Genomic DNA, 18,494 nt, shown 5'->3' with positions numbered 1-18,494 from the left:
AAATACCATTAATCGTAAAATATCTCATTTTGAATGTCTCAACAAAATATTTTCACCTATAACCATAGAATAAATTGTATTAAAAATATTAAGTTTCTTTATTCTATACCTGTAACCTAACCATAGAGTAACATATATTACTCTATGAACCTAACCTAATCTTATAAAATACAGTATCTGTATTCTGTGCTCATAACATAGGAGTTTATTAAGAGGGTTAAAACTATTTCTATAATATAATATAATAAATAGTTCTATAATAAATCCGATATAATTCAATATTATTGAAGTTATTTTCATTATGTTCTGAAAAATACAATTAAATAAATAGTTCAAATATAACATAGTTAAATTATAGAAATCTAATATACTCAAGTCAGCTGTCAAATTCCAATGTTTTGATTCCGTTTAAAAGTTGTAAGTGTTGTTATTGAACATAGAATTATTGAACTTGGAGATTTTAAACAGTTTTATTGGTATTAAGACTGCAATAAGGGTAAGTCTAAATTTTATAATGATTTATTATATATAATAATAGGTTGTTACATTTTTATTTTGATAGTTTAATATATTAAGAATTAAATTATAATATTAAATGAAAAGAAATTATATTTATCACACTTTATTTCACAGTACATCAGCACAAAATATGCATACATTATATAAAAAAAATGATACACCTAGACCTACACACAGGTTTCGTGATTTTAAATTATTGAAAAAATAAAATTTCACAGTCCTGTTTAAAAATATAATTCAAAATTTATAGAATATATTTTATAAATCCAATAGAAATGCATTTCATATAAAATTTGTAGAGTTCGATATTTATTCAGTAAATAAATTATAATACATCGTAAATAATAATGTAATTAAGGTAATTGTTAAAATAATTAGAGGTTTCTTTTTGGATTGTTAAAAATGAACGAACAAAGAATGTATCTTGATTTGTCTAAATAGTACCATTTCACGATCTTCTAACCCAATTCTGACAGGACAGAATTTAGATCTTCTTGAAGCCTTTCTGTTTCTTCTTTTTGTTTATTGAGATCATCTTGTATCCTAAAATGAAAGGCGATTTATGATATCGAAATTTGGTACTGATTTCTCTACTAACCTTTCAGCGTTTGTTTTCAGTAGGAAATTTCCTTTTTTAAGTGCTCCTACTCTAGCTTCATGACGTTTAACACGACTGGTTAAATTAGTTTTCTTTTTATCTAAGGGTGCATCTTCTGGCTCACTGAGGCTTTTTTCTGAGTCACTGTCGTCGCTTTCAGTTTCACTATCTGATTCTTCGCTGCTTTCTTCTTCCTCCTCCTCCTCTTCGGCTTCTTCCTCTGGTTCTTCTTTTTCTTCATCGTCATCTTCGTCTTCACTTATATCCCTTAGAAGAGCAGCCATTTTGTCAATCTAAATAATAATTGTAATTACATTGAACTTTTTCTAACTATTCTTTGTACCTCTTTCTTAATTTTATTGTATTTTTTCTTTTCTTCTTTAATTGATGCTTCATGTTTTTTAATAATATCTTTAAGCACAAGTCGCTCCTTCTTAGCGTTTTCTTCTTTATTTTTAAAGTTCCTTAGTTTATTATTCAATTGTTTTACCTAAACATAATTAATAATATGAGATATGTTGTTAGAGAGTAATCATAAACAAGTAAACTCACTTCTTTCTGTAATCTCTTTTCCTGTTTCTCTGGAGTATCTTCTCCATCACTTTCATCATCGCTATCTTCATCATCCATATAGTCATCGTCCTCATTGCCGTTGGGTATTATACTATTTTGGCGGGAGTGACTGATAGATACTCTTTTTCCTGTTATTAAAAAATATAAGCACTGAAGGCTGGATTGATAAAAGCATTCATACATAACTAGATTTAGGATTAGAATTATTTAAACTGTTATTGCATATTATTGTTTATAATATACATACTGAACTGAGACGATGATGGTTGTAGTTAAGTAATTGTATTACTCACAATATATTGTTAAACAAAGCTAAGGCATGTTATAGACACAAGGTATGAATGGTAAATTATTACTTGGGATTTTATAATACCAATAGCTTTAGCGCGTGCATTTAGCTTTGTAGTTAAGGTTTCGTCCTGTATATTTGGCCAGCCTATAGCAAGTGGCATGCCATTAGCTGGAAAATAACCGCTGTTAACACTCCCAATTACTTTATTTTCATTAATATGTTAGTAAGTATGTAATTTACCGCCCAAAGCGTCAAGTAGTTTTTTCTCCAATTCCATGTTCTTTCTTTTATATTCCTCCAGTTGGATTTTTTTCGTGTCCAGTTCTTTAACAGCTTCCGTATACTTCTTTTCAACTGCAACTGAGTTTTTCCTAGTTTCTTCAGCTTCTTTTTTCAGTGCTGCGACAACCTATCGGTTTATTTCATAATATAATTCTAACCAGTTGTCTTACTATACCACAAAGTATTTATAAATTTTGGGACTTCGTATGTATTTGCTCAGCGATAGCTGCTGGTGAAACTGCGAAGTATCGATATCAACAATTGTTAGACAACCTAACGTTAAATTCGATGGCTTTGACAGTTGTCTGCATAAATTAAGAGTTTTAGGATTATTGAGTTATTCAGGATATACACGCGCTAATTCTGAAGAGATTTGTTGCCGAAGGCCATTACATATTTTTAGAAACTTATCGTGGTGCTGCTTGGTCATATTTCAATTATCGATTTCGGTTCCAATGTCTTAAAAATGAAAAAGAAAGAAAGGCCTGAAAAGTCGGAAATGTGTGAAGATAATGAATTTCAAGTCTTATTGGACGAAAGTCCAGCTCAAAATCTCATGAACTCTCAGATATCTTAACAGTTGATGAATCAACTATTTCCAGATACTATTTGTAGTGGCAAAGATTCAAAAGGAGAGAAAATAGATATCACATGAATTGACTGAAAATACCCTTTTGAACCGTTTCAGCTTCATTGCTTGCTAAGTAAATACACAAGATTTTTCTGTAACCTATAGTGACTTAAAATTGGATTTACTACAACAATTTCAAGCGCAAAAAATCATCAGTTAGTCTAGGAAAGAAAGTCTAGAAAGTCTAAATCGAAACCGAAGAGAAATATTTATGACTATAAAATTTTGCTGTAAATATGGTGGTATCAGCAAGGTGTGGTTTATTCAGTGCTGTTGTTAAGGCCAAACCGAACGTAAAAATGCTACCAATAGAGTAAGAAACGCAATCTTGCATGACAGCGTTCGGACACACGTTGCAAGAGTTGTGAAAGATACACTGTTGCAGCTCGAATAGAAAGTTGTTACTTGTTAATTTTTTTTATAGATTTTAAGATTAAATTCATACCTTATCATCACCAGTACTGCCTCCGCCTCCAGATTGTGATTTAGATTTCTCTAATTCAGCTTCCAAGTTGGCGATCCTAGCCAATAATCGCTTATTTTCCATTTCTTGTGCCTCTTTGTTTCTCAACTCCAATGCCAACATCTGTTTGGTACTTTGAAGATCATCTCGAACTTTATCTATGTCATCAAGTTCATCGACTTCTTCAGTTGCAACTTCATCCTGTTGGTAACAAATATTCTGTGAATTATTGAGACCTAAATATATATAGTACAAATAGATAAATATTTTTTAAAAATCGACATTCTACAGATTACATCAACCAAAAGACATAAGCTGGATATTTAGCACTTTAAACTAATTTTTTCGTAAAAAAAGTAAAAATGAGGTGTTGTTGAGTTTTAGTTCGGTTATTTTTGATAATTTTAAATACGGAAATAAATCTTTGGTTGAAATAGTTAAACTTAGTTACTTGTCAAAAGCAAGAAATAGAAGATGCAGGGACACAAATCTTTTTATTTTAACTTGAATTTTTTAACTGGATATATTTTGATTGAGGAACTAGTCTGTTGGATATCAAATTAATAAAAATTGGCCAGATTATTGGGGTACTTACACTTACCGGCGGTATGCTAGCCATCGAGATAGATTTTTGAATTTGTTCCTCGATTGTCATTTGTCTACGGAACTTTCTCAGACCATCTAGCATTGGTCTGCTTCTGTCATTTGTTTGTACTCTTTTCAGTTTTACACCTGTCTCAATCTAAAATAAAGATCACTTGGTATTAGTTTAATTTAGTCAAATATGCTGTTTTAGTTGACCTGTTTCAGTAGCTCATTGTGGACGTTGGGTTTTTCGCTATCATAGAGGAAGTGTTCTTGTGCCTTCGCTTCGGGTAATAATGGTTGAGACCTATCGTTGCATTCCACATGTCTCAGTTTCTTTCCTCCTTCGATTTCCTTCAATGTGGCTGACCAATCTGGTCGTACTTTTGGTCGCGATCTAATAAATTTTAACAGAGCGTTATTGTAAAATCTTACTGATAAACGAGGATTGCTTTTTAGATTTTGAACCTTGACAATACTGTTTTACAATACTGTGTTTAAGTGTTTTATATAAGGCGAAACTTCCAACCTTACTCAAAACTTCAAGAGAACGTTTTGTCATTTGAGCACAATTGGTATTATTGAAAGTAAGTCAATTAGTAAACAATGAGTAACTCGTAAGCATTTTCGTGTGATGCTTTTTTACGGCTTTTGATGTTGGCTATCAAGACAGCAGTTCATCGATCAACTTACTTTGACTTTTGGCGATAAAGCCTCATCCTTTGTCGTTGTGAAACGTTAGTATCATGAATTCAATTGTGTATGCGGTTCGCTTAGGGTCTATAGTCATGAAGGTCGTCCATGTGTTGTTGTGCGAGAAAACATTAATGCTCTGCGCGAAGTAATGTTGCAAGATCGTGATGTTGCTTACCGTGAGATTGAGCCACCCTTGAGCATTAGTACAAAAATGACGAGCATGAATAGGCACTGCATGAACATTTAGCTGCGAAAGAGATTTGTGCACATTGAATTGCGCATAATTTAACAAAAGCTCAAAACCTGCTCAAGTCAATTGGTGCAAAGATATACAAACGAGATGCATCAAAATATACGTATAACTTCAACATAACTGACGAATCTTCGATCTATACATGTGAGCACTTAATTAAACAATAATTCACAGTATTGGTCTTGACGAGCGAAATCCGACAATAGTGATTCGTGCGCGAAACACTTCTAAGCAAATGACCGGTCGTTTTTTCGGAATAACTAGACATGTAGCAATCTTGGCGTTAGAGCAACGTAGAACTGTGGCAACGGTACACATTTATTGCGGTATAATCATTTGTTTACCAGAAACGCTTTGAGAAATATGAAAAAAGAAGCGGAAGCGAACCTATTTAACTGGTCAAAGAGTCGAATTGATGGGTCATCCTGCAGACAATCCTGATTTGGAACCGAATGACATTTTTTTCCCGCATAACCAGAATAAATTACTTGCTCAACATTTTTTGGCACCAGAGTTACTGATTCGTCAAAAAAAAATTATTTGAAGGTACATCAGAGTGGAAAAAATGTTACGAAGATTGCTTCATGCACTCGTAAAAGTACAAAAGTATTGATCATTATGGGGAATGTTCTCAAAAGTAATAAAGCCAAAATACTAATAGCAACCCTCACGTTACTAATGAGCAAAATATAAAATATTTTTATTAAGTGGTGATGATATTAATTTTTGAGAACTCTATTGATGTTATTAAAATAAATATTAAAAATCTCTAAAATAGTATGTATGTATGTTGTTTTTCTTTCTGTTTTTTATATTCCTCATTAAAAGTATTGTTAATTTTCCGGTTTGTTGTTTTACTGTAAACACTTACTACAAAATTGGAAACATTTTTATTAGATATTCCTCCTTCAGTTAAGTACGATTATGGTAGTTTAATTTTTATTTTCATTTCAAGTCATGTTCGAAGTGGTGACTTGCAAATTAAAGAATGCCATAGTTCAGTAGCAAAGAACTGAATGAACTGCTCAATGAATACCCGTGCTAAATATTTTAAGAACAAATAAAACGGCCATACATTTTTCTCAGCGACTCCTAAGGAATTTATGTTTTACAATATTAATAGAACATATAGACTGGTGTATGTTTCAAGTAAGAATGAAGCTGATTACGTATTTTATTGATGTTAGTTTTGTTTTAATACCTTTTAGCAACCCACCACAAAACCGTACTTTTTTATTTGTCTATTATTTGTTATTTGTCTATTCATCAATGGAATAATCTTTCAGCATCTGCGTTACTTCAAAGTAACACAAAAGCACTCAATAATTGTATAAATGTTGTGGTTTGAATAACTTCTCCCAACGGCATTCAGCAGTAACATTTTAGCTTTCTAACTAGCGTGTATAGTTAATAGAGCTGCGACAGTCTTTACATTCTGTAGCTCAGCACCATGCCAGTTTATTGCAATTTTGCAAATCCATTGCGGACTTAAGGCGTGGGGAAGATAAAACGAATTTTCTTTACATAATTTAGCACTTAAGATAAGAACTTAAAACTTCAGTGATTAAAACTTCAGCACTTCAAATCTCAGTGATGATTCATTTCCTAAGCTCTGATCGACTGTAGACATATTTTGTGTAGACACAAGTACTTGGTGGTGCGTACATTCAATTCCAAAACTTTCTCAGATATTCTATCATACAAAAAATTAATAAATTTTCACAGTAATGTATTTGAAGTCACCAAGTCACCTACTAACAAGACTCAATTTTTCAATTTTACTTAAACGTTATTAGTTCCTTATCTATTTTTCAATTGCAGCTCTTCTGGTTAATTTGCTATTAATTCTTTTTATTTTTTTTTGATTCATTTATCTTATCTCAGCGGGATGTATCTGAAAATAGCCTTAAAATGTTGTTTATCGCTTCTTGAAGGGAGATGCCGCTTGATCGACAAGAAATAAATAATGTTTGTAGTTGTTTATTGCTGGTGATGCAAAATGGATCTACTTCAATAATCCGGATTCTTGGTGGTTAAGCTAGATACATTGTCAGTTTGAATTGCAATTTATTAGCAAGTCCAACGGTATCACACGTTTAGGGCCTACTATTAAAGGCTATAAATCAAATGGGGGTTGCTACTGACTAGGCATTATGGAAAATAAATTTCATTACAGTAATCTAGGAATCTTAAAACTAATTAAAAACTATTTGAAACCATTCTAATGGAAGGTTCTATACGGATAATTTGATTCTATTACGTGTTTGCATGTATTTTGATCAGCGATATCTATTGATGAAAATGCGAAGTATTTTAAGAAACAACTATTAAATTCAATGTCTTTGATATTTATTTACATAAAGTAACAACTTCTTACTTTCAATCAACTATTTCTAGACGTTAAATGCGATTGGGAAGATTCAAAAGGAGGTAAAATATATTTACGCTAATTTACTCAATGAAATGATGAAATGTAATTTCGAATTATTTTAACCACTCAGTGTTGTCTATGGTGGACTATCACTGGTGATGAAAAATGGATCTACTACGAAAATTCCAAGCGTAAAAAGTCCTAATCCATGATATTTTACTCGAGGCGAGCTTTTCAGGAGAGCTATCCATATCAACACCGAAGCGGAATATTTATAGCCATAAAATCTAGTTGTGCAGACCATATGCACCATCACGAGTGTTTAATACCGATTAAAAGTGTTGTTGCAGATGTATATCGACGTCAATTGAATACGTTGAATTATATATTGTTGCTAAAAAATTTAATAGGCAATAACGGGTAACAGAGCTCGAATGGGAAGTTATGCCGCACCCAGCGTGCTTACCAGACAACAGCGTCTTCGGAGTACTACTTGTTCATATCGATAAAATATGTCTTGGCTGGCATACGGTTTCGAAATGTCAAAGAATAACGAATATGGACACATGATCGGACTATTGCCAAGCCAACTTCATCCTTTCGATACTGAATTACAATGTTGTCAGAAAGATCGGAGAGTTTTAGAAAGTGATGAAAAATATTTGTATATATAGTCTATTCAAAGTTATTTTGTATACACGTCATCTAAATTTGTGACGTCAAAACGTCGTAATGTTGCCTCATCAATTCTGAGTTTTAGTTCTGAGTTTTAGTTCAGTTTGGCTTTGACATACAACAAAATTTTAATCTAAATAAAATAATTGAACAAAAATGTTATCAAATATAATTTATTTTAACATTATAGTACATCTAAAAACTACAGTTAATTATGCAGCCACAATAGTTTATAGGTTAGAGTTATAACCTCTTAACACTATTGCTTTCAAGAATTTTACATACGTTTGACAACCGGATGACTTTGATAGGTTCATTCGTTTACGCGTTCAACTAATCAGACAGCATTGTATCTCTTTTTAAGTAAAATAAAATGAAAAGGCAAATATTGTCTGATTCTAAAATGAACTTACAAATTGCGACAGGCAATACATTAAACATCTTGAGGACGTATGTAAAAAAAATCTTGAATAGACTATTGTATCAATTTTTGTCAATAAAAGCTTTTAAATTGTAGAAATGATCATCAGAGTACATGCAATTACCTAATGGTTAGGAGTTCGTTTCTTAGAGGTTATAAATTATATCGGGATTTCTCTTGTTATCGATGGTTCCTTTTAATATAATTTTGAATAAATAATTTTTTGTAAAATCTATATATGATAAATTATTGAACTATGAACTATTGATTTGTTGAATAAAATAATGTAATATTTGTCACTTACTTTAATTGTTCTAATCTTTTCTTTTGTTGGTCATTAAGCGGTTTTGTGAGTATTTCACCAGGCATTCCAGGTGGCGGAGGTGGCATCGGTGGTGGTGCCGGCGTTGTTGATAGTCTGCGTACAGATTCTGCGCGAACTAGGGAGTTTCTTTTAGCTGGAAGTTCCTTATGAAAATAACGAATTCATAAATCCTTAGTTTAATCGTAATTTCGAACGAAAGTGTATTGTTGTAGAGTGTTTTCGTGGTAGTATATCGTCTTTTTTTTAAACTTACCAGAAGTTTAAACATAAAATAATGTATATATTCGTTAAAATCAATCAATCGACTGAAGTTAAATAGCTAAAATTTCCATCTGGCGCGTTTGGTTGGTTATTTATAAATAGAAAGGGGTTTTGATTATGTACGATATTCGAATACTTAGAGCAGCTGATGTTTGTGCAAGCTAAACTCTTAAGTTTATCTTGACCCACCTCTAGCCAAATATTTTAAATTATTATTTTCAGATATCTTTTGTTACTTACTAGAAAATAATTGTAAATAAATAATCTGTAACTGATGTCATTAGTTAAAGCAATTTTGCAGGTAGTTTTTTTTCCTTTAAAATTAATTTATTTTCCTGCGTTTTTAGTATAAAACAGTTAATTGTTTACTATACTTTCAGAACAACGTGAACAAGTTGTTAAGGAGTTAGATTATCTTTAGCTAGAAGTTTTATTTATTTATTAATTTAAAAGATTGTTACCTTTTAACTGTTTGATTTGAAAGTCACTTATATTTGCAAGCTTAATTTTGAAGAAATAATATATATTTGATGTGTAATGAATTTTATGAATATTTTTAATTTTATATTATTAATATCTCGGAAAATTGAAAGTGGAAAATGTAATTATATAAAAAAGTAATAGTGTGAATTAAAAAATTATATATAAAATATTATATAGTATTTAAGTTATTAATTTAATTCAATTCAACATTTTTATAAACAATATTAGTTAACTGTTTCCTACTATTTTTATCCATTTTATCTTTTTTAACATTTTTATTGAACATGTATAAATCATAAAATTAATTTAAAATGAGCTCAATTTTTATAATTTTTTTTTATTTTATCATAGATTCATATTAATTGTTCTATTGTTGTAATATTTCAAAAGTTGTTATATTTGTATAGCTATTTAAAACTGGTCTATTTTTATTAAGGATAAGAAATAAGAAAATTTTCTATTTCCAGTTCTAGAGATAACAAAAATGAAAATATCTGTTCTCAACAAAATTTTGAATTTTTAGTTTTTGTTTTGTTTATTAAAATTATAAATTTCAATTCAATTAACTGTGGTTGCTGATTGGCTAGATTCGAATACAATTTATAAAATGTATAGTATAAACCTTATTTTTGCAAATCTTGTTTGCGGATTATTGTTGCAATAATCATAACATTTTGAATTCATCCCATGTTCAGATTACCTTTCATAAGAAATTTAAAAAAATATCTTATTGATATTTCAAATATCGATACGGAAAAAAAAGCTGATAAAAAATTTCAAAATATATACCTACCTTGGACAAATTCCTGTCATCCTGAAAAATAACAAAAAAAAAATTCGGTTTCAATTTACGATAATAAGATTCTGATTTGAGCCACACAGAAATCTAAAGGAAGGATAATAGAATAAAGTAGAAATCAACATATAACAACCGCTGATGCCAGATATTTGGTTTCGTACAATTTGGCAGTAGGTGTCTCGGATGTGTCAGTGTTTCTTTTTGTTAGTTACATAGTATAAGGAAAAGAGGAATATAAACATATTATTCAGGCTAAACTTGGTTTCTATACTATTTAGTTACTAAGAATAGTGTCATTTGAGTTATAAAAATGATTGATTATTTTGCATTATGCAGAGCTGCATAAGTTTAAATGAGAGTAAATTTTATATGAGACTTAATAGTTTTTATTTTTAATATTATATATTTATTAAATAGTCTAATAGGTTATATAGATTATTAGGCGCCTATATAAATATATAATATAGAAACTAGGTTTACCATTATATATTGTACACCATCACATTTGAAGTGATTGCAAATCAAGAAATTAAAAATATGCAAATGTTGATCTTTGAAGTTATGATTTTTAGCATAGTTTTTTAGTTAATAAGTTAATAGCACTTGATAGTAGATCATAAAATTATTTAAAAAATAAAGCAAGAATTATGCAGTTAGGTAATATTTATAAGCCATAATGAATTAGAAGCCATATATTATATTATAATTTAATTAAAAATTATTATGTTGATATAATGGTATATGAATATATGAGATAATTGGTTAAATCATTTTAATGACGATATGGCGAAGTAACTTGTTGTCATATGAAAGTTTTTTTGTTTTTTGTACATACTCTGTCAATTTCAACTTCATCTGAGCTTTCCCGTCTGAGTAAAGATGGTTTTCTTTCTGGTAATTTTCTTTCGGAGACACTTGTTAACTTTGGTAGATCATGAATTTTGTGATCCTAAAATGTAAATGTATAAAATCAGTTTTTGTATAATTGGTATAGCCGCTTAGTTTAATTAAGGTGACATTTAGAGTGTTATTTTGAATATATGTGTTCAAACACTTAAGTCCATCTTGATTCATCTCAAGCCAAATATTTTTATTGTTTTAAATTATAATTTTCGTGTCTATTTTATTATTTACCAAAAATGGGGATATCATCATGTATACAAGTCGAGGGAAAAACACTTTGGTCGTTCTTGATAAACTGGGTTGCATACAAAAATAGAAAGTTCTTCTAATTGAGAACGAATTATGAATATTAATTGTTGGTAAAAACAATCCATCAATTCATAAGTTGATTTGCATTATTATAAGTTCTAGGACATTGTTAATATTATGTATTCAATTTAAGTTTTTTTAAAGAATTTAAAATGTATTCTTATTTTATATTACCTTTTTGGGTGGTGATTTTTCTCTTTGCGGTACAGGTTTCAGTTGTGGTTTGACGAAGAAACTATCTTTTTCTTCTCCATTTTGTTGGGGTTCTTTAGTTTGAACTGACGTTTTTCGTAGTTTCACACCAGCTACGAAAATGTTTTAATAACTTCGGTTTAAAAGTTGGATTATTGAAGCACTTGAACTCGTAAATATGCACATTTTAATTATATAATGAAGAAAATATTTATAAAGCTAAACACTTTTAAACCAAGTTGAATTTGATAAATTATTCGTGTTGATTTATTTTTATTGATATCAGGTCTGAAAAACTCCATTAAAGTATTCATTAAATTTACTTTAATCCATTACATTAATTACATTAAATTAATTCATTCAATTTTAAGATAGATCAAACCAATTCAATTATTAAATGGTACACTATAAGAATTCTAAATATTTTAATTTTTTAATGTGCTAATTAATTTAAATATGTAGCTATATAGCAGATTTAACGAGGTTATATATAAAATATTTTCAAGAGAATCATTTACAATTTGTTTCTGTTATATATAAATGCATCATCCTTCTGATTTTAATTTGTTTCAAGGAAGTAACGGTGTAGCTAACGTGCTCTACTCACTCATCTGCAGAGCCAGCATTCTTCTCAACCCAATGTTTGTTATGTAACATCCGTGAATCTTTAAGCAGTTCATTTACGACTTATTAGGTGAAACGATTTCAGGTTTTCTAAAGGAAACTTCTCAGGCGAACCCTGTATGTTCGATGATTCGTCGGACGAGTCAGGTCTGACAAATATATTTATCCAGTCTAGTTCCACCTTTCTGTTAATTTTAGATTCTTGGCTTCGTTAATTCATGTTTTGCGGGATCAATAACCAAAATAAGAAAATTGATATCTAACTTCTACCGAGCCCTCATGCCCCGTCATGATTATCCAGGTTCTGGTGTCTTTCTTCAATCCGAAGGTGTATCAGCAATATGATCAGAGTATTACAGGATCAGCTGAGAGCATTTTATAGGGCGTGAAAGTCATAAATAACTCATGCAAGCCCATCATTCATGTGTGGATCCCACTCTCAGCTTGATATGCAAATACATTTCCTACCTGGTTAGGCAAAACAAATCCCACTGATTTATTTTTAAGTACATAGTTTGTTAGCAGTTGATGCTTATAATGGCAATATGAGCATTCTTTTGAGATCTGAGAACAGGAAATAGTCGCTGGGAATAGTCGCCACATATGGAGAATACGGTGGATGAGGAAATAATTCGAAGCCCAATTCATGGATTTTTGCCATCATTTTCACTGACTTGTAACACGGTGCATTGTCTTGGTAAAGCAGCATTTTATTTTTCTTCAAATACTTCATTTTTCGGCCATTTCGTCCTTCACACGGTCCAATAACGCTATGTAATAGTCGCCATTGATGGTCTTTCCTTTTTCAAGATAGTTAATGAAAATTATTCCATGCGCATCCCAAAATACAGACGCCATAACCTTTCCAGCCGACTGTTGCGTTTTCGTACGCTTTGGAGCGGGTTCATCGTGTGCAGTCCACTCGGATTACTGTCGATTGGACTTCGGAGTGAAATTATCTTGTTTCATCCATTGTCACACATCGACGCAAAAACTCGGGTCTATTACACTTGATCATCTTCAAACACTGCTTCGAATCAACGTCGAATGAACTCGTCGTTGTTTTTGGTCAAAAGTGAGCTCACGCGGCACCCACTTTGCACAGACCTTTCTGATATTCCCAAATATTCGTAAATGATATGATGTACACGTTCAGTTGATATATTTAGAGTATCTGCTGTAGTATTTCATTCAATTTCAATTTACGGTCATTCGAAATCATTTTATGGATTTTTTAAAATATTTTCGTTGTTAACAGCCTCTTTTGGGCGTCTACTGCGTTCACCGTCTTCGGAGCTCATTTCACCACGTCTACTTAGCATACCAATCCTTGATGGTTGAATTTCCTGGGACCGTGTTCGGAAACTCGGCATCAAGCCAAGTTTTTGCTTCAACTGTATTTTTTCCTTTCAAAAAGCAATATTTTATCAACACGCGGAATTAATGGATGGATTAAATTCTAGTAGCGCCATCTATGTGTCAGGCCGGGGACTTTTCAATTGACCTGTTATATCTCAATTTGTTTCACCGAGGACTTGTGTTAAATAATTTTATAAATTTTTGTCATTTCGTGTCAGTTTTGTTCAATTCTTTAAAAATATAATCGTGTATCAGCTCTCTTGAATACGATATATGTTTAAAGGTGGTCGTGTATTTGACAAAGAATGTTCCAAACAGCTAAAAGATGAGTTTCAATAACAATTTGGTTTCATATACTTTATGTAAAGTTCACCCTCGTTTATGTTTTACTCAAACCGCCGTAATTTTAAAATCATATTAATTTTTATGTTTTAGGTTTCCTATTGGTCTATGGTTTATGTATAATTACACATTGTTCAAATAGTAACATATAGTTCTATTTTTTGTATACTAATATATTAATAATGTAAACAATTGCAGATAAACATAAATAAAGTATATTTAATAAATTTAAAATTAAAAGCATCCATATATTATTAATTGATTAAGTTTTGTTTATTTTAATTGATGTTATTAAAATGTATATATGATTCATTAATAATTCAAACAATGTGCATATTTATAAGTATGTCGGTTGATTATAAGCCCACATGAACGAATGGTATTTTAATTGATAATGTATTGTACAGTAAATTATGTAATTATTTGAATATATTTCCATTTTGTGGCGTCTGTAGTAATACATATTTCGACCGCTTCGAAAGACCAATTTACCTAGTGGATTATTTTCTTTTTCTTTACGGAAACTTTCTCTCTCGTAGGGTTCTTTCTTCACCTTTCTGAGTTGGACTCCGTCTGCAAAATCATAGGCAGATTGCATTAGAAGCGATTAACAGATTTTAACTGTTACACAAGCGTTTTTGGATATTAGTTACTTCTGCTTTATTATTAGTTACATATATTATTTATCATGGATGTTATATATTTGAGTTATACAATTATATTAGGTTAACAAAACATTTATGATAATAAAACATTTCTATGGAATTCAAGAAAGGCTTTTTGACAGTTTGATGTTAACTTTGATAGATTTTCTTTCAAGACTTTATCATTAAATCATAGATCATTCGGTTGTCAAATTCTAGATAGAAATGAATCTCATATTCTCATATTAGAGAAAAAATACCATTGTTTTGAATTATAAAATCTGTCTCTAAGACAGTTAAGGAATGTTTGGTTTGGAACTGTTTCCTGCTTTTTAATTTAGATGAACAAAATACAAGTGATTGATGGAACATACTATATATATCGCACCATCACACTTTCACTAACGTAACAGTTGCTTTTTATTTATACATTATTCTTATGAGTCAAACATTGTTGACATTCACCATCGGCAATCACTATTTATCTCACCATTTTATATCAAGAATAGAGGCACTTCTATAATACATTTTTGAAAGTATTTGAAAGTATTTGTGAAACCTGACTACACGTTTTTGTAAACGTTTCGATAGAAACCGTTATTTGAACACTAATTCCATAATTTTGGTAATTGTAAGACATGTACAACATGTGAACAGTCCATTGATTTAAGAAGATTGTTTATGTTCAAATACTGAGGAATAATAACGTATAACGCACTTAATCATTGTTTTTCCTTTATGCAAGCAATTGATGTAGATAGATGCACGTGAATTCCAACAAGCCGTAGTTCTTTACCTTTTTAGTAATTTTCATCACCCTCTTTAGGTTTTTTCGTCTTCAAAAACCGACTTTTTTTTTGGTTCATAATTTCTACTGTTTCGTAGAATAATAGCAGTCATTTTTGAAGTATTCACAGATCACTTTTTTTCGTTCAGTGTATATGTATGGCTATGTTTAAACTAATTTAATTTCTTAATCGTTTTAGCTTAATTTTTGATACTTTTAAAATTTTTCTGAATAAATAAAATGATCTTACTTTAATCGATAATAAAAGTCAATTCGGATGATGGATATAACCGAAACTTTGCTTATTTTGCAATTTTGATATGATTTTGTAATTCCGGATTTATTTATGACAGTTGTCTTTGATTTCATTCAACAGTCAGGTGAAATTAATTAAAAAAAAATATATTTTATATATAGTATATTAATATGATATATTTTAAAAAGCATATAGTTTTGTTCAAGAACCCTGTGTAGAAAAACCAATTAAGATTTTTCTGATATTTCTATCTGTAATTTAATATATATATTGTTACATCGCTTGTAGTTCCAGTTAGCGCTTCGGTGGATCCAATATCACCACTTCCTGTTCCTGAAATAAATTTGTTGTTTTGTTTGCTTCAAAATTCGATAAGGAAGTCCTCCCAGTCACGCTAGTATCCAGGCTGGGTAAGACCGGATGTCTTCTGGGATGATTTCTAAACTTCTTAATAAGGCTTAATGCCAAAGATCGTGGTTCGGAGCCCACGTTAAGCAATAAGTTCGGTCCAGATAAAGAAGATGGTAGATAATAATAATATATATATATATATATATATATATATATATATATATATATATATATATATATATATACAAATTAGTACGTGTGGATAATAGCATCGAATTCTTGATTTTATGTTGATAATTTAGTATTTAAAATAATTAAACGAAGTTTACATTATTATTGTTTTTATTTTGTTGTAAATAATATAACTAAATAATTATTGAATATATGGTTACCATCTTTATTCATTAGTTATCGATTTATTAAATTATTTCTAATTAAAATCGAAACATTTCACAAAAAAAATTGGAATAAGTAGGTCCAGGTTTGTTGTTTTTCGTATTTATAAGCATCTTGGCAACCAGTTAACATTTGAAAAGATTAATTTTTTTAGTATAATGCGTCGAAAAAGCCAACCTCAAACTGTCGTTTCACCCAACCTAGATACTTAACTTTTAACTAAAGTATTTTTGGTTTTTATTCTGCTTAATCTGTTCTTTCATTCTTTTTTGTTCGCATTTAATTATTTATCAAGCTATTAGCCGTTGTCTAACTGATATTATTTTTGGCATAGATTTGAATATTTTTGTCACTGTTACCTAATGGATTTTCTTTTTCTGGTATTGTTATATTCTCGGTGTCCTCCTCGTCTTTGTAAACTTTCCGCAATTGTATATTGGCTGAAAATAAGTGTAATGAATATGGTGTTAGCACATGTACAAAGCGATTTTGAACGAATTATCTCCAACATTAACACTTAATTTAATAATTATATTTAATAACATTTAATACATTTAATAAGATTATTGATGGCGTAACAAATGTTAATAAAGAAGTTATTTTCAATATTTATCGCAGTTTTGCTGGTTGACTTACCACTTTTCATTATTAATGATAATTTGTTTTGAAATTAATGTATTTATTTCTGTTAATATTCATGTCGCAAATAGTAATTGGTTATGTTACCACATTTTATGGCTTGTAGTAATCTTTAATTAAAAAGCATTTATAATATTTAAACACGTTCTTTAATAGGCTAGGTTTGTCATAAAAATTTTAAAATAAAAAGTAAAATATGTCGAGTATCTTGATATTTGTCCTCTACGTTTGGTCCTAAACTAACATCTAGAAATAAAATGGATACATAGATACTTATAAACTATTATATGTGATTATATCTCAACCTAACTACATAGTTGCTAAACCTAAATAAATTTGTTATAAATATAATATTTACATAATATTATAATAAATATGTTAAAAAGAAATCCATTATTTTTGAAGAATATTGAAGGGTTTATTTAATCTTAGAATGACACGATTTAGGACAAGATTTTGGCCGTTTTGTTTTTGTCAAGACACTGGTATAGCCGATTTTCAGAAGCTTCTCTTGAGTCGAGTGCTAGTGTTCTTATCGTGCTAGTTCCAGACTATAAGAGGGATTCAGAAGAAGGTTTTAACCAAGCGAAGCCGGCGAGTTTCTATCGATTTGTGTGGCCTGGCGTGGCTTTGATTATACACAGGTCCTGACGTATTGGGCAAAGTTGGCTGTTTCTCGGCGATTGCTTTTGGTCGAAGAGTTTGGTCGTAGTGGAACGATTCGTAGCATATTATTCTATTTACAAAGTCTTCAATTCCACTTTTAGTCGCCAGTCACCATTCATTGTACAAAGAGCCACAGATGGAAATTAGGTCCATGATCTTTTTTTTTGTATCCATCTTTTTCCAAATGGTTCCAAACGGGTTTTCAGCAGTTCCTATTTGTTGTGAATAGTTCTAAAGCTTATTTCGTCTATTTTATACAATTTTTGGACTTTTAATGTTAGTTTTTCCTAAATTTTAACTTACTTCTATTTAAAGATGTGACACTGAACTAGAAATATATTTTATTAAGAGCCGCCTGTAAAACATATGCTTCGTATTTATTATATTTCGGTACATTTATTTCGCTCTAAAATTAAATGATTTTATTTATAGCCAATCGAACTTGGACTCATATGTTTCATCATCAATAACCCGATGTTAATGACATGCATCCAAGTTAATGTTGGAGGTAATCTAGATTGTGTGTTTGGTTTGAAACTTGAAAAAAATATGCCACATCAACTTGGCAAGCCATCAAAACTGTATGGGTTTTGTTGACTAAAACAAGTAAAATTACACGGCCAATTTTTCGTTATTTGACTGTTGTTGTTTAATGACAGAACATAGAACAAAATGTAGCCTTCTGGATGATTTTTGTATGATATGGGCATATGGTGTTGCATATATAATAAATAATGTTACATGATGATTTGTTTTCTGACATTTGACATTTTGTTTTATCATAGTTATTGTTTCATAT

General features: G+C 30.3%; 2 protein-coding genes across 22 annotated transcripts in view; one reads left to right on the top strand and one right to left on the bottom strand.

Annotated features, from left to right (window-relative positions):
• The first annotated feature begins 375 nt into the window (after positions 1 to 375).
• Positions 376 to 18,494, top strand: part of LOC143193280 (trichoplein keratin filament-binding protein) — a 138,244-nt gene continuing 120,125 nt past the window's right edge. Inside the window, exon 1 of one of the 2 annotated variants that reach the window (XM_076399388.1) lies at positions 376 to 496. The gene's annotated coding sequence lies outside the window, so the exon portion shown is untranslated. The remainder of the gene's footprint in view (positions 497 to 18,494) is intronic. The other variant, XM_076399390.1, reaches the window with a different exon arrangement.
• LOC143193276 (uncharacterized) overlaps positions 607 to 18,494 on the bottom strand; it is a 40,020-nt gene continuing 22,132 nt past the window's right edge. For 2 of the 20 annotated variants that reach the window (XM_076399366.1, XM_076399365.1), the window contains 15 exons: positions 16,750 to 16,830; positions 14,449 to 14,529; positions 11,614 to 11,744; positions 11,063 to 11,176; positions 10,222 to 10,242; positions 8,664 to 8,827; positions 4,160 to 4,340; positions 3,954 to 4,100; positions 3,341 to 3,559; positions 2,223 to 2,391; positions 2,064 to 2,150; positions 1,670 to 1,818; positions 1,461 to 1,607; positions 1,118 to 1,410; positions 607 to 1,062 (listed from right to left, as the gene is read on the bottom strand). In XM_076399366.1, coding sequence (XP_076255481.1) covers positions 978 to 1,062; positions 1,118 to 1,410; positions 1,461 to 1,607; positions 1,670 to 1,818; positions 2,064 to 2,150; positions 2,223 to 2,391; positions 3,341 to 3,559; positions 3,954 to 4,100; positions 4,160 to 4,340; positions 8,664 to 8,827; positions 10,222 to 10,242; positions 11,063 to 11,176; positions 11,614 to 11,744; positions 14,449 to 14,529; positions 16,750 to 16,830 — 2,069 coding nt within the window. In that variant the 3' untranslated portion in view covers positions 607 to 977. The remainder of the gene's footprint in view (positions 1,063 to 1,117; positions 1,411 to 1,460; positions 1,608 to 1,669; positions 1,819 to 2,063; positions 2,151 to 2,222; positions 2,392 to 3,340; positions 3,560 to 3,953; positions 4,101 to 4,159; positions 4,341 to 8,663; positions 8,828 to 10,221; positions 10,243 to 11,062; positions 11,177 to 11,613; positions 11,745 to 14,448; positions 14,530 to 16,749; positions 16,831 to 18,494) is intronic. The other 18 variants (XM_076399369.1, XM_076399368.1, XM_076399378.1 and 15 more) reach the window with 15 other exon arrangements.

The sequence above is a fragment of the Rhynchophorus ferrugineus genome, unplaced genomic scaffold, assembly GCF_030347505.1.
Source record: "Rhynchophorus ferrugineus isolate W39M unplaced genomic scaffold, kcgeb_rfMv2 rfM3, whole genome shotgun sequence".
NCBI classification, from domain to species: Eukaryota; Metazoa; Arthropoda; class Insecta; order Coleoptera; family Curculionidae; genus Rhynchophorus; species Rhynchophorus ferrugineus.
Note: the sequence above shows the minus strand (reverse complement) of the source record. Positions and strands in the feature narration are given on the sequence as shown.